At 44.6% G+C, this 15,534-nt stretch overlaps 1 protein-coding gene across 1 annotated transcript; it reads left to right on the plus strand.

Annotated features, from left to right (window-relative positions):
• Positions 1 to 147: 147 nt before the first annotated feature.
• On the plus strand, positions 148 to 12,236 carry LOC120900308 (transcription factor GAGA-like). The gene is made up of 7 exons (XM_040307122.1): positions 148 to 269; positions 1,160 to 1,865; positions 6,525 to 6,806; positions 6,935 to 7,298; positions 7,391 to 7,543; positions 9,006 to 9,355; positions 9,699 to 12,236. Exons 2-7 carry the CDS (start codon positions 1,668 to 1,670, stop codon positions 10,749 to 10,751), a joined length of 2,400 nt encoding a protein of 799 aa, XP_040163056.1. The 5' UTR covers positions 148 to 269; positions 1,160 to 1,667; the 3' UTR covers positions 10,752 to 12,236.
• Positions 12,237 to 15,534: the final 3,298 nt, after the last annotated feature.

Raw genomic sequence — 15,534 nt, forward strand, 5'->3', positions numbered from 1 at the left:
TTTTATCTCGCTGCCTGGTCAGTGCGCGAGCATTGTTCGCCTGCGTGGAGCGAGCGAGCGCGCGTACCTGCGTGTATTGGTGTGCACACGGGGCGAGCTGTCTCACGCACACACGTTCTAACGAACAACGCTCGTTGTGAGGGTCTCGAAGGGAGATTCGCTCGAACCGTCGAGAGCGTGAGCGAGCGTCGCCATATTGTTCGTGAGCGTAGTGCGAGTAGGTCGATTTTTCCGTAGAGCTACCTGCGGACGGGCGCGCGCGTTACCGTGTAAGTGTGTTAAGCGGGCCACTGTAGAGCGGGCTACTGCAGCCGTCGTTCTCCGGGTGTCGTTCCGGATTGCATTGCCAACACGCGCGGTTCTGGCCGGGCAGTGCTCTTTCTCGGGGTTGTCTCTGGGAGCAGAGCAGAGAAGAGCAGCAAGAGAGCGGGGAACAGCCCGTGCAAACCGTGGGGCCGCAGAGAACGCGGCCGCGCTGCTTGTGGTGTGGGTTTATCTTTGCTGTGGCATTTTTTTCCTTCTTTCTTTCCCTCAATCCCGTTACGCGAGAAAGAGCGAGATACAGGGAGAGGGAGTGAGAACGCAAGAAGAAATTCTGTGTGTGCGTGTGTGTGTCAGTGCGTACGCGCGCGTTCTAACAGAGCAAACGAGAAGGGAGCGTTTTCGTTTCCAACTCTTCTCTGTATATCATTTTTAATATTTTCGGATTGAGTCACTGTATAGAGAACAAAAAAAAAGAAAAGAAGAAAAAAACGGTAACGGAAAGTCTCCCCTCCCTCACCTCGCCCCACACAACAACGCAGGGCTGAAGGGTGAAAGAAAGGAGGACAACGACTCCCCCCCCCTCTGCCGCCTCACATCCCGGCCCTCGTAAGAGGGTAGTGAACGCGTACTACGTAGCGTGTGGAGTGCAAGACGTGTGTGCCGTGGCCCGGGGTACGGGTACGAGAGCGCGCGCGCGCGCGCCTGTGTACGTGTCCGTGCGGTGGTGGTGTGCGTGCCCGCACACTCTGCTGTGCGTGTGTGTTTGCGGGAGTTTTTCCTCTGCCTACGCGATCGAAATGGGCCCGGGGGTGTTTGGAAAATAGAATGCGTATGTGTGTGTGTGTGTGTGTAATATAATACTAATACGTGTGTAATATCATGTTTCTTCCTTTAGCACAGGCGGATGGTGTGTGTGTGGAAATTGAATTGAGTTGAGTGGCTGTTCTGTTGGTGCTGTGAAAACGAGCCGATTTTGAAGTGGAAAACTTACCTACTTGCCTCTTGTCACACACACCCCCCCCTTATTGCTAGGTGGAGAGTGGAGCAAGTGTGGTGCAAGTGTGCGTGTGTGTAGTGGAAAGAAAAACGCGTTATTTTCGGTTCCACGAGGAGCAGAATACTCGCCGTCGCAGCTAAAAATCGTGAGTGAGTGAGAGCGGGCAGTGTGAATTGTGAGCAATAGCAATAACAAAAAGTGCAATAAAAGAAGAAGAAGAAGAGGCAGAGAAAAGGAAAAGCAAAATCACAGTGTGCGGAAATTTTGTTTGAGATTGCTCCCCCCGCGGTGGCGTGAGAGATAGTTGTGTCGCTCTGCGTGTGTGTGTGTTAGTAGTGTGTGCTGAGAGGAAGGCATTTGATTATAGAAGCGAAGCAAAACGTCAACAACACAAACGGGAGCCTGAATGACGATGTCGCTCCCGATTAACTCGCTGTACAGCCTGACCTGGGGCGACTACGGCACCTCGCTGGTGTCCGCAGTTCAGCTGCTCCGGTGCCATGGCGACCTGGTGGACGTCACACTGGCCGCCGGTGGCCGGAGCTTCCCCGCGCACAAGATCGTCCTGTGTGCCGCCAGCCCGTTCCTGCTCGATCTGCTGAAGGTAAGGTGAAGTGGTGGGGTGGTTCCTTTTCTTTACGTTTTCTCCCTGCCCCTCCCCCCCCCCACGCTAGTTTACTTTGTCGTCATTTCGCCGTGTGTATGTGCGCGGGCGCATAGCGCTGCTTGTGGTGGTTGTGTGTGTGTGCGTGTTGAATGGGCAAAGAGGGTGAAGTGAAGGGACTGAAAGTCTCCTGAGTTAAATATAGAGCGACACGGTACAGTGTGTGTGTCTGTGTGTGTATGTAAAAAGAGAATAATTATCTCTTTAAATAATGTTTTTTGTTAGTTTTTTTTTCGTTTTTTCCATCCTATGCGTGTGTGTGTTTGTGTGCTTATCACTTCATAACAGAGAATAATGGTCCGCAGGGTTGGTTGGGAGAACGCAAGAGCAAAAAGATTACAGGGGCGCGCTTGTGTGAGTGAGTGTGTGTGGCTCATTTTCGCCCACCATCTTACTCTCCGTAGTGAGCAGCACGTGAGCGTGCGCTCGCTCCGAGTGAGCAGCGAGAGATGAGATGATTGGATTTCGTCTTTCAGAGAATCACTTTTTAAACGTGTCTTTTCGTCAGCATTCCTTTAAATTTTCGCTCACCGAAAATCTAATTAGTAATATTTAAAGAATTTGATAGAAAACAAAACATTTTCGAGGATTAAAAACGTCCCAGCGCGAGAAGTGTGAAATGAGACTCCCTCTTCTCTAGTGAGATGAAAAACGGTAGTCTCTCTCCTATCGTGTCTGTGTTGTGTGCCCTGCGTGTGTGCGTTAGAGAAAGGGAAGCCGAACGGCAAAAAAGAGACTGCCGCGATAGAGAGCGCACTGCCAGAGTCGTGTGCGCGAGAGAGAGAGAAAAAAGGAGAGGGAAGGAGAGCGCAGGAGAGAACGAAAGCGCGATGCTTTGCCTTTCACATCGGTGTTAACAAACGTCAGAGCACTCTTCTATCGCTTTGCTAGTCTCCCAAACAAGACCGAACCGGCACGACTGGCAGTGTTGCCAGACTGTGGGATGATGACGTTTGTTGATTATTTGTTAGAAAAAAAAAGAAAATAATATTTATTGCACACGACGTCACTTTATTGTTTATTGCCGCTTTATTGAATATCTCTGCCTTGTGCAATTGCAACAGAAGGCAGGGCCGTATTACAAGTTCAAATAGCAAATTAGCATTAAAAACCAGTATTAAATGATTTTGCTCATTAAAATTCCTTTCCCAGGGTGACGTTTGAATGCTAATGTGTATGCGTGTATGTGTGTTTGTGTGTAATGCTATTTTTAATACACACCACCCGTTTTCATTCCTCCTCGTTATAAAGAGACTTTGGAGTTGGCTTTCTCTTTTCCGTTATTTCAAAATGTGTGTGTGTGTGTGTGTGTGTGTGTGTGTGTGTGCAAATGCTTGTTGAGCCAAATTCCGACCTATGCGGGGGATAGATTTTGCATTCTCTGTTTTCATTTCCACCCAACTCCGGGGGTGTTTTGACGTGTGCCGAAAGCAAAACAGAGAAATGTGCAAATTGCGCTTCTCTCCCTCTCGCTGTCTCTCTGTTTACTGCTCCTCGTGCACATGCACTCTTGAGAAGAAGAAGGAGAAGAAAAAATGTAGACCATACGAACACGCACGCACACGAGACGATGATCCAAGCAGTGGTAGGTTGATGAGAAGGGTGCAAAGCATGGAATGAGAAAGAAGCGCGCATGAATCCTCTCATCAAGAGGGGTCTGTGTGCGTGGCTGTGTGTGTTTGTGTGTGTATGTGCGTGCGCGAGTGTCCTCTTTCCACCAGGGGGGTCGGGAGAAGCTCTCGGAGACACGGAAAACGAATTCCCTTTTTTCGCACCCAAAACCCCCTCATGATCTCGCTCAATAAATGATGAGCTTGCCTGGCAGGTTGTGTGTTTTGCGTAGCACAACGTGAGTGCGTAGAGAACATTTGTCTCTGGGTACACACATTGCCACAAAGCGCAACCTGTGTGTGCCTGTGAGAATGGAGATCGAGCTGTAGGTGCGTTGCTCTGTTTTGATTTTTTCCCCCCTCGGACGGATTCGCATTCGCCAAAAAACATTCATAAACAAACGCGCGCCCTAGTAGTATGTTGAAAGAGAGGAGTGGTAAGAAGAGGCTTTCCTGGGTGGGTGGGTTAGAGATGGGAATTTAAGGGTGGTTTTGCGTTTCACACCGTTTCCTGGAAGTGATTTAAATGTCCGTTTTTTTTCAAATCTGACACGCTCATTTCCACCCCAAAGTGGTGATATTCCTCCCGGCAAGCTGTTTAAGCGGTTGTGCTTCATACATGAGCACACAATATAGCTGCTGTTGGTAGCAACATATATTATTTTTAATTTTTTATTTTCTCCAATGTTTGCTATGGAAATGTAATGTCAATGTCATAAAAAATCTGACTGAAACAAAGTTCATGTCAGCATCACGTACCCCTATTGTGATAATCAGAGGTGATACTCAAACCTATTGGTGTTATCAATGCATGTTTGGTGACATTCTTGCGACCATCGCTTGGTCAGTCACTATGTCATGACTTTTTTTTTTACTTTAATCAGTTCTGCAATGTCACTGACATAGTCAAGACAAATAATATCACAATATAATTGAAACAATATCAGCGTCACGAACTCTACTGTGATGATCAGAAGTGAGACTCAAAACAATTGGTGCGACCATCACATGCTTGGTGACATTGTGTGCAACCAGCCCCTTGGTCAGTCACTCGGTCGCGACATTATCCGTTGGTGATCATCACGATAGTCACGGGCGATCTGCGGCGCGTGCGAGTGGCTCCAAGAAAGAAAATGAGTATGTTTTCTCGCTCTGTTGGACCCAAGCATGCACATTTTGCTGCTGGGGACCACACGTCAAGTATATTCCAAGAATGTCATGATTATCACCGACAGAAAATGTCGTAATCAAGTGAGTGATCAAGAGTTGGGTGCTAAATAAAATGTCATCAAGCATGTGATTTGTCTACCAACTGTTTGAATCTCACCTCTGATCATCTTAGTTGTTTACGTGAGCTGATTTGAGCTTCGTTTCAGTCATGAGTGTTGGTGACTGAAACCGTGGCAATTGGCATCACTTCTCACAACGAGAAAAAGTCATGATTATGCTCGTGACGACATTTTGATTAGCTCAAGTAAGTCAGAGTATAAGGTTTGATTCAAGCATTCCCACGTCGCGTTCGACATGTCATGAATATCTCGTGATGCTCATGACATTTTACAGCACTGGTTACGGATCTTTTAAGGTAGAAAATTTTAATTTTGTAAAATATAATGCTTGTAATTCTAATTCTAATAAAATACCACTTTAAAATTAAACTGAGTGTTTGATGTATTTTTTCATTGATTAAAATGAACGTTTTTTTAAAATCATTGTTCCAGAGCTGCTGTTAAATGCTTTCAGTCTCAACAATATGTGTCCCTATTTGTTCAATAAACAATGTTTTCCCTCTCCAATGTTTCATTTGTCCCACTTTTCTGCCGAGAGGGGGTAACGCGCTTTTATTATCTATCAATCATAAAAGATACATAATTTACCAACGAAAGGCGCGCACCACACGAACCGGGAACTCCGTTGTTGTTGCCCGTTGGCATGACATTCCTATTCCAACTCCCTCTCCCTCCACTTCGGGCTGGCGCGATAAGGCAATGAAGACGGAAAGGACGACATACGAAACCACCCCCTACATACACACACACACTGGCACACGCCGAACACAAAGGCCACAGGCGAAAGGGCGGGCGTGTTGGTGGCGCAATTCCATTCGATTCTGCGCATTGGGTTGGTGTTTGCGCAAAAAGAAAAGGAAAATCGGAAATGTCCGCACATCAAAGCGCACTTTTTGTGTCTAACCTATTATGCTTCATAGAAAAGCATAAAAAATAATGACAAATTTAGAGTTCGAAATCGAATAAAAACATAAAAAGCTGATTATAGATGTCAAAATTAAAATGGGTAAGAGGGGAAAGGGGTTGGGGGAGGTGGTGTGTAGCAATGCAACGGAGGAATGGTTTATGTTGTCACACTCAAACACACTCACACTTGCACACAGTGCGAATCGATAAAACAATTTCTCGTAAAAAGTATGTTAGAAATCCTTTCCCCCTCTCGCTCTCTTTCTCTCTCTCTTTTTGGTCCCGCTTTCTCATTTCGTTTGTTTGTCGTCTCCCTTTTTCTCCGTCGATTTATCCCATTCTCTGCCTTGCTCACTGACCCAAACGCTCTTCCCTCTCCTCTAACGCTTTCCATCTTCTCGCTCTCTCTTCTGTCTCTTTGTCTCTCTCTCTCCATTGCTGTGGGTGGGTAGGTGGAGGTAGGGTGATTGTTTGCGCCTCACTGTCTCGAGCATATTGTACGTGTGGCGGGAAATCAACCCTCATCAACTTCTCTTTAAAGCTGAGTGAGATATTCCACCAACCAACAATACCTCTGCTCCCGTCGCCACAACCACCTTCACCATCAAGTCCCATGAGCGTGTGTGGGTTGAAAATGATCTTCTCTCCACGAGCGCAATCTCTTAAATACAAGAAAAAAGCCCGGCCACGTTTCCCTCACGCGCAATGTTTCGGAATTCTCTGTTTTGATGCTGCTGCCCTGACTCACGCGACTTCTCTTCCTCTCTCTCTCTCTGCTTCTCCCACATCAACAGAACACACCGTGCAAGCATCCCGTCGTAATGTTGGCCGGCGTCAACGCGAACGATCTGGAGGCGCTGCTGGAGTTCGTGTACCGGGGCGAGGTCAGTGTGGACCATTCGCAGCTGCCGTCGCTGCTGCAGGCCGCCCACTGTCTCAACATCCAGGGCCTGGCGCCCCAGACGGTGTCGCACAAGGACGACAACACGACGTACACCACGTCGATCCAGCTGCACCCGACGCTCGTGCCCCAGAACCACGTCAAGGCGGTGATCGACGTGGGCAACAATGTTTGCGTGAGTAAACGGTCACTTCCAGCCACGGGGAAGCATCACGGATCATCTCGTCTCGCGGCAGCGAATAATGCACCCTAAAAAGCATAACATTAATGTCTGGAAATTCTCTTTCCCCCCCTTTTTTGTAGACGACGGAAGAACTGATCACGACACTCGGACCCACCCAAACCGTGCAGGCGCAGGTTATCGAAACCATCACACCGGACCAGATGTCGGACGAGGTGACGAAGGACGTGATTAGCCAGTTTCTGCCGACCCGCAAGCGCAAGCAGCGCACCAAGAAAACGGCCAACCAGGGACAGGCGGGCGCAGCGGCGAACAGTGCCGGCGGCACCCAGGCAGCCAAGGTAATGAAAACGACCGACGAGGATGGCACCACGATTCAGGTGATTGTGAACAACCCGGACGAAGCGACCCCGGCCACCCCGAAGGACATCAAGAAGGAAACGAACGCGGACGGCACACCGGTAGACACGAAGGAAGGCATCATCAGTAAGTGGTGGTGGTTGGCTGTGGAGGAGCGCTGTTTGTTACCTTTACGCTGGATGTGTGACGTTTTTTTTTTCATTATTTTTGCCTTTTAGAAATCAAGAGCAAATCGCAATCGGAACAACCGGCAACCTGCCCGATCTGTCAGGCCGTTATTAGACAGTCGCGAAACCTGCGCCGGCATCTGGAGCTGAGACATTTCAAGAAACCGGGCGTAAAGAAGGAGCGCGTACGGAAGAGCAAGAAAGGTACACGGGTGTGGGCTATCTGAAGTTTTGAACACTAGGAGAGTTGAAACAAGGAGCTTTATATACTTTAAATTCAATCAACGAATGACTAATAGGCATCAATAACACGTTTTGGATGCAATGTTTCAGTGTCATTTGATTAGTATTGAGAAAAGTAAATGCTAAAAGCTTCGTAGGCCTTACAATTTAACATCTTAAACTGTATATGACTTATACATCAGAAGAACAAACAAAGAGCAATCCATAATTAATTGTGCTTTCTTATCTCAATTCAATTTCACGATCCAATTGGTATCTGACAAGGTTTACCAAATCGCTTACGAATATACAAACATTGTAAATATTGTTTTTCACCGTGATGTGCGAGATGATGTGCGAGAAGGTTTTCCAAATCGCTTACGAATGTGCACATCATTATTCACATCTTTCAAGATGTTTTTCAACAGCTGTCAAATAGTGTATTTCCATCATAATGAAATTTCAGTTCTTACACATGATTTTCAACACATCACAAAGAACTGTCAAACTCAATTCAGCTTGACCGTAGATATAAACGATGCACAATCTTAGATTCAAACGGCTCGATTTGATGTATTAATCTATCAAAAAATCTATCTCTGGGACAAATATTCTTGACAAATTTGGCGCAATCTGAAAATCTATGGAAATGACCTTTATAGGACAGAGTTGGCTGAGCGAAACGATATATTTCTTGATAAAACGAATATATGCGCAATTTGAGGCTGCGCATCGTTTATTTATACGGTGATACGATGTTGAAAATCATGTGGAAGAACTGAAATTTCATTATGATGGAAATACACTATTTGAAAATTCACTCGTAAAACCCTGTAATCCACATCAATCTGATATTTCATTTCCATAATAATAATTTTAAATTTCTTAAACATGATTTTCAACACTTCATGGGTCTATTGCCATTGTATCTTTCACTGCATCGCACCAAGATATGTACATCATTTTCAAAATTGCCCCTCCTCTCCTCTCGGTGAAAAAAACGATGAAAAAAGAACGTTGAAAATCATGTTGAAGAAAGTGAAAATTATTATTATGGAAATGAAATATCAGCTTGATGTGGAATAACTAACAACTAACTTGCACACGGTGAATAACAATGTTTACATTAGAAAGTGACTATGAAAACGCTGTAAGATCTATTTTCAATGGGCCAGGTGTTTCATTTTTATTTTAACAACTTGATATTGTTGTCGATGATTTAACAGTGGGATTAGGAAGATATTGATTTTATGTCCTTTTCAGAACAAATAGCTACTTAAAGCAAATTTGGGACAACCTCGGAACAAAGCGTTTATTTTTATAGTATGACTTAATTAAGAATCAAAGCAGAGCTAGGAATTAAGTTTTACGAGCTTTAATTCAGTTTTTTTTGTGTATTCTATATCTATTAAAACACTCCTTTTTCGATTTGTGTCACCCATAGGACAAGCTGCAAACGCAAACCAGGCAAACGGAGGCAACGGCACAAACCCAGGCAACGGTACGGTAGTCGCGGGCGATCAGGTCGGACAGCAAGCGCAGCAGGTCGTACAGCAGCAGGCCCAACAGCAGCAGGTACAGCAGCAGGCCCAACAGCAGACAACGATCGACTCGACCGGCACGATATCCGTCACCGTTTCCCAGGCCCAGGCACAGCAGATCGAGCAGGCAGCCGCCAACGGACAGCAGCACGTGGTCACGCAGCACGAAAACGCGGACGGCACCACCTCGCTCTCGATCGCACAGGTACAAACGCTCGATGGCCACCAGCTCGCAATTGGAAATCTCAATCAGGTATGCTTCTTAATAACTAATCCTTAGTATCTCACACCAGAGTAAGGGAATGTTATCTTAATTTAATTCGCTTTTTCTCCCCATGCAGGCCACACTGATCCGAACCGGCGAACCGATCGAAACGGGCATCATTGCAACGCACGAGCCGACGCTACGTCCCCACACGGAGCTGTTCCGCGTCGGCAACACCGTCTACACGATAGAGGAACGTCGGACGGACACCACCAATCGCCTGACTTAGAACGATGCGGACGTCGACAACGGGGAGGGCGACGTTTATGAGATAGTGGAGGGTGTCGATTACGATTGCATCATCGACAGCGGTGTCGACGTCGAAATAGAGGAGGAAACGGGCGAGATGGTGGAACAACAACAGCAGCAGCAGCATCAGCAGCAGCAGCAACAACAACAACAGCACGGTTCCAACAACGGCGTTGTTGGACCGATCGTGTTGCACGAGGATGATGTTGGTGGCGATGGCGGTGTTGGTGGTGGTGGTTGTGGTGTTGGCAGTGGTGGTGTTGTAAACCACGTGGAAGAGGTCGAGGAGGATGATGATGTGCGGGAGATAGTGATGGATGCGGGTTCGGTCGTGGCCGTCCGGCAAGCCGATGAGATGATGGTAGGCGCAGGGGACGTCAGTGGCGACACGACGGACGGTGTGATCATCGACGCGACGACGGACGATGAGGAGGAGCTGCTACTGCACCATCATCATCATCACCATAGCCACCATCATCATCAGCAGGTGTTGCAGCATGCACTAGAGGTGGATGAAGACGATCATCATCATCATCATCAGCAGCAGCAGCATGTGGTGAACCAACAGCAACAGCACGACGATCATCATCATCATCATCATCACGTGCATCATGTGGTGGAGGAGGAGGACGATGTGGAGGAGCTCACCGGGGTGGTGGAGGAGCTGGAGGAGGAGGAAATTGTACAGCAGTTCGATGGGTCAACGGTGGTGACCGTTACGACGGCACGGGGCTCGCGAAGTGCGCACCATCACGGCGGTGCTGGTGGCATTAGCTTCGTGACGACCGAGTTGCCCCTGTCGTCGTCGTCCGGTCGTCGCCGGATCGTTCGCCGGACGCTCGGCAACGTGCTGGAGGACGATGTAGTGATTGGTGACGCCGGCGACGGCAGCACGATCGTGGAGGTGTCGGCTGGAGCTAGCACTAGCAAGCAAAGGCACGACGGTGGTGCAGCTAGTACTGCGGAAAGTAGTACGGGCGGAGGCACAGGTGCCGCTGGTGAGGATGGTAGTGCGGAAGCAGTAGAAGGAGAAGCGCTCGAAGGTGCTGGTGGCGGTGGTGGTGGTGGTGGCGGCGGCGGTGGTGGAGATCATGCCGGTTTGCCATCGTCCTACAAGCATTTCTTTATCCTCTAAAGGAGAGCACACGACAAGCACGCAATGTCGTCGATGCTGGTGTGTTGATGGTTGGATAAGCAACGAGGGAAAGAGATAGAAAGTGTGTTGGCAATGTTTGTATAGATTTTAATTAACTCCTCTCCGTTGTTTCGTTTCACGTCGCCCTTTTAAACGACCCGTTTATTTTTACTTGTAACTTGTTAGAATTTTGCTAGGCAATAGGTTTTACTTGTGCTGGGTAGAAGGTACCTCAAAACAACTCACTCACCCTTGTAGGGAGGGAAAAAGAGAGAGGAGGTATATATGTTTATTTTTTTACATCGATTATTTCATTCTTAATTGGAGCTTTAGGTTGTAAGCGCGCGCTGCTGATCCGTTGCGTGCTGGATAGTCGTCAAACATACGCGCGCGCACAGTGCAACAGTGCACCAACCCCGTGCCGTGTCACAATCTGTCGAGATCGAGGAGCACAACCGTTTCAAGTTAATGGTAGTATGGATTCGAAATTCGAATTTCTAGCTGTTGTTCGTGCAGGGCGAACATGAAAAAGCAAACATGTTACATGTGTTGTTAGCGTGCGATCACTTCATAATTTCCCTTTTCGTCGGGTATCGCGGTACATTTTAGTCACACTTTTCCCCCCTTTTTTGTTTTGAGGCGAATAATTTGCCCTTACAAACAAACAGCAGCAGCAACCAACCAATATTGTACATATATAGAGAAGAAGTTGTATGCCACACACCGACACATAAAAGGCAGAAGAAAAAGCAACATATTAACCCCCGATTTTTATGACGGTGTATAGAAAGTAACAATCGGCAATGCTATATATTTCAATGTAAATCGGCAATGCTACACTGAGAGTATAAAGGGCGCCCGTGTGGAGTTGGTGTAAACGAGTTTTAGTAGCGCAAAACCAAGCGCACTAACCTTCTCTCAGACCCTTAGACAAACCGGGCGCATATGGGCGCTGCTACGGCATTTTTTTTTGGAGATTAGAATCAAAAGCGAAGAGAAGAGGTAGAGAGTAAAGAGAAAATGCGGGGAAATGCGGGTGGCATAAGGGTAGTTGAAATGTTGTATGGTTTCAGTTTTCCAATTGAAGGAATTATCATTTTAATTTTATTTTTTGCTAAAATGTTTAGCTCAAAGTCAGTTCCGCGTTTAGCGATCGGGGCAAATTAAAGATAAGAAGAGACCAGTTTTGTCAACTCTAAATCGTAGTCTTTTCGCATACGATTTCGATAATGAGATAGAGAGAAAGAGAGAGGTAGAAAGATAAAAACAAACTTTTGCAATTCGTTATTCGATATTCTCGATGTCTGCAATGGTGTCCAACGATGACTCTTTTAAAGTAGCAAAATATCATACCAACGATCGACCATTATGGAAGAGGGATCGTTATTACGTGCAACAAAAAGAAAATAGGGGAAAACCAATCCAATCCAATGTTAGTAAAATAAATTCGACTTAATGTGCATGAGTTCGCGATTTCGTACCGTACTACACCACCACAATCGCTTACATAAAAAAGGAACAAATTTAAAAGTCATTCGAACACAGTACGATCATGCCGAACACGATCGACGGGTAATGTGTTGGATCCGTTGGACGTTTTACAGGGTTTTCCGACATTCAATTTAGAATGCCAATAACATTTTTCATTGCTAGCGAGATGTGTTTCAACAGCTGTCAAATGTTGTATTTGCATTACAATAATTTACACGGGTTTATCCTTCTAACTTTCGAATGTGTACATCATTATTCACCGCCTTCAAGATGTTTTTCAAATGGATGTCAAATGGTGTATTTGTATCACAATAAAATTTCAGTTGTTACACATGATTTTCAACACTTCACAAATATCTGGCAAATTCAATGCAGTTTGAGACGTGTTGAACATTATGTGGACGAACTGAAACTTTATTGTAATGCAATTACAACATTTGACAGCTGTTGAAAAACATCTTGAAGGCGGTGAATTATGATGTGCACATTCGAAAGTGACTCGCAAAACCCTGTATCAGTTCTTCCACCCTGTATCAACACTTCACAAATATCTGGCAAATTCAATGCAGTTTGAGACGTGTTGAGCATTATGTGGACGAACTGAAACATTATTGTAATGCAATTACAACATTGGACAGCTGTTGAAACACATCTTGAAGGCGGTGAATAATGATGTGCACATGGAAACCCTGTATCAGTTCTTCCACATGATGTTCAACACGTCTCAAACTGGATTGAGTTTGACAATTATTTGTGAAGTGTTGAAAATCATGCGTTTGAAATGAAACTCTATTTTTATGCAAATGCAATGTATGACAGCTGTTGAAAATCATCGTATAGGCGGTGAATAATGACGGTGTGCACATTCGAATCTGACTTGGAAAACCCTGTATTTTGCATCGTTCAATGGTGTGTGTGTAGTAGTGTTTTGCAGGGTAAATTTGTGTAGCAAGCCCCTGTAGACAGTAGTGAACGTGTTTGAGTTCGCTTTAAGTGCATTTTCTCGTCCTTACTCTGTAGCTGTTCCACGTTTGTTCCATCTCTTCTCTTGCTCTATTTTTTTTCAACCGATCGATTTCAACGACCTAAAACGAATAGTCCTCGGCCATATATCTGCATCTGTTTTTGTTTTATTTCTTTAAAAAAAAGGTAACTTAACGTGTTTCCCGTGTTTTTAACAAAAAATAATCTATTCTGCAATAAAATCGAGCTGTTGTTATTTCCGGCACGATATACACACACATTAATGGTGTGTCGTTATTTAAGTAATCGTATCCCCGCATTTCATGCCCTCTTTTGCTCTTGTGTGTACAGATTGGTCACCGCGGAATAGTTGAATGTATGTTTAAAAAAAAAAGAAGGTTAAAAACGATAGCAAAAATGCTTTTTTTAACGTGTTCGGTTTTTGTTTGTTTTGGTGCCGAAGAATGTTCATACATCGAGACACAACATAATTAGAGAAAAATTGCACATATACCATATGACGATGCTAAGAAAGTGTGTAACAGAAATAGGTCGTGTATTGTGTTTGCTAGGAAAAACAAGTAAACTTGGAACTGAACAAGCAAACTGTAAAATAATGCGGCTGCGAAACAGATGATTTAATTTATTATGTCACTATCGTTTAGGGTTTTGTGTGTTGTTACATCAGGTAGTGAAGCCTCTTGTGCAAAAAGGCACTGCAACCGCAAGTAGGGAGAGAGAGAGAGGAAAGGGAAAGAATAGATGATTTGGAAACAAGGCAAAGCAAAGAACGGTAATAAAAAATCTTTAAAAGTGAATTAGTGTCTCTTAAAGAACGCAGCTCTATACATATAATTAAACTACTATTATGCGTAGAACAAAGAAGCTGGAAAAAACTTGAAACAGAATCAAGTTGGTACTTTAAATTAACGAAGACAAAGCAAAAAAGGTGTAAAGCGTAAGAAACAGAGAAAAAACACCCACACAACACGGAAGGGATGAGCCAGAGCAGAATTAAACGAATAGTAGCTATTATATATCTATGTTTGGTGTCATTTTATCGCGTTTATACAACAAAGCCCATTGTAATAGTAATAATGAAACCCCGCTCTATTCATCCTTCCCTCCCTCCCAACCCGTTTACTCTCTCACCAACAACCAAACTACATTCACGCAACAAGCAAAAGAATGTTGTGAACATCTTCATTATTATTAGTATGATACACTTAAAGTAAAAAAAACGTGAAGAAAAATTATGAAACATGTGAGTGAAACGTGAGTGTGTGTTTTGTCCAAAATTTTACAATTAGACGAAAAAAAAAAGAAGCTAACCAAAATAAGAACGAATACGAAGCAGAAGCAGCAGCAGAGTACAACTTTAGCGAATAATGAGCTGAGCATCCAGGGGTAATAAAGCATGGCCAATAAAATAAGAATGAAAACTAAAAGGTACGAGATAGCTCTCCCCTTTCCCCCCTCCTCCCACTCCCACCAAGACTCCCCCACACTCAGCGGTGGAAACGAATTGCGACAAGTTTTAGTGGTTAGTAACGGTGAATGTGCAATGGTGAAGCAAATTGTAAATGACACTAAATTGTTGGTATTTTTTGATCCATTAAGCTCTCGAGAGTAAAGCAAAATGTAACATTTTCCATCGATTTTACAGTGAAACAAAAAAACACTCATCTCTATTTCCTCTCAGCGCCAAAAGAAAGCGATACAAGTTAAACACAGAAATAGAACCTCTCTAAAAAACAAAACAAAAATGGTCGCACACAACAGTGAACAAAGAAAAGAATATAAATAAACGTGTAAAGAAACACTTACTTCGTGTAACACACACATACACAAGCTTTTAATCATGATCAAGCTGTATAAAGCAACAAACTCGTAAATGTAAACGTTTTCTTTCATATCTCATCGGGGCACTTAACGTTTTAAAAAGGAAGAGCAAATGAAGCAAACAAAAGTATCAAAAATAAGGTTGAGGGCGAAGGAGAGGGACCGTGTTTTGGACAAATCATGTACACACAGCACAACTTCATTGTTCCACATAACCTAATGAAGAGGGGGGTTGCCATTTTGGATGGATACGCCGCTGTACAATACAAAACCATAGCAACAAAGCACACAAGAATATAAATATGAACAAACAGAAGATTAAAAAAACCATTGATAAAGCTTATTCCACTAATTCGATTTCAAAAAAAGAAGAAAAAGAACGAAAACAATTGTTTCCTTTTTAGATTAACAAAACAAAAACAAGAACAAACACTAATCACCAAACTATTATTGATTGTGTAAAGAATTGTGGGGCGAAGCGAACGAT

The sequence above is a fragment of the Anopheles arabiensis genome, chromosome 3 (genome assembly GCF_016920715.1).
Source record: "Anopheles arabiensis isolate DONGOLA chromosome 3, AaraD3, whole genome shotgun sequence".
NCBI classification, from domain to species: domain Eukaryota; kingdom Metazoa; phylum Arthropoda; class Insecta; order Diptera; family Culicidae; genus Anopheles; species Anopheles arabiensis.

Bases quoted from the DNA above. Each gene is read 5' to 3' on its own strand.
- LOC120900308 (XM_040307122.1), top strand. From the start codon at position 1,668: ATGACGATGTCGCTCCCGATTAACTCGCTGTACAGCCTGACCTGGGGC. The intron at 1,866-6,524 runs GTAAGGTGAAGT...CCACATCAACAG, and splicing joins TCCTGCTCGATCTGCTGAAG to AACACACCGTGCAAGCATCC. The intron at 9,356-9,698 runs GTATGCTTCTTA...GTCGAAATAGAG, and splicing joins CAATTGGAAATCTCAATCAG to GAGGAAACGGGCGAGATGGT.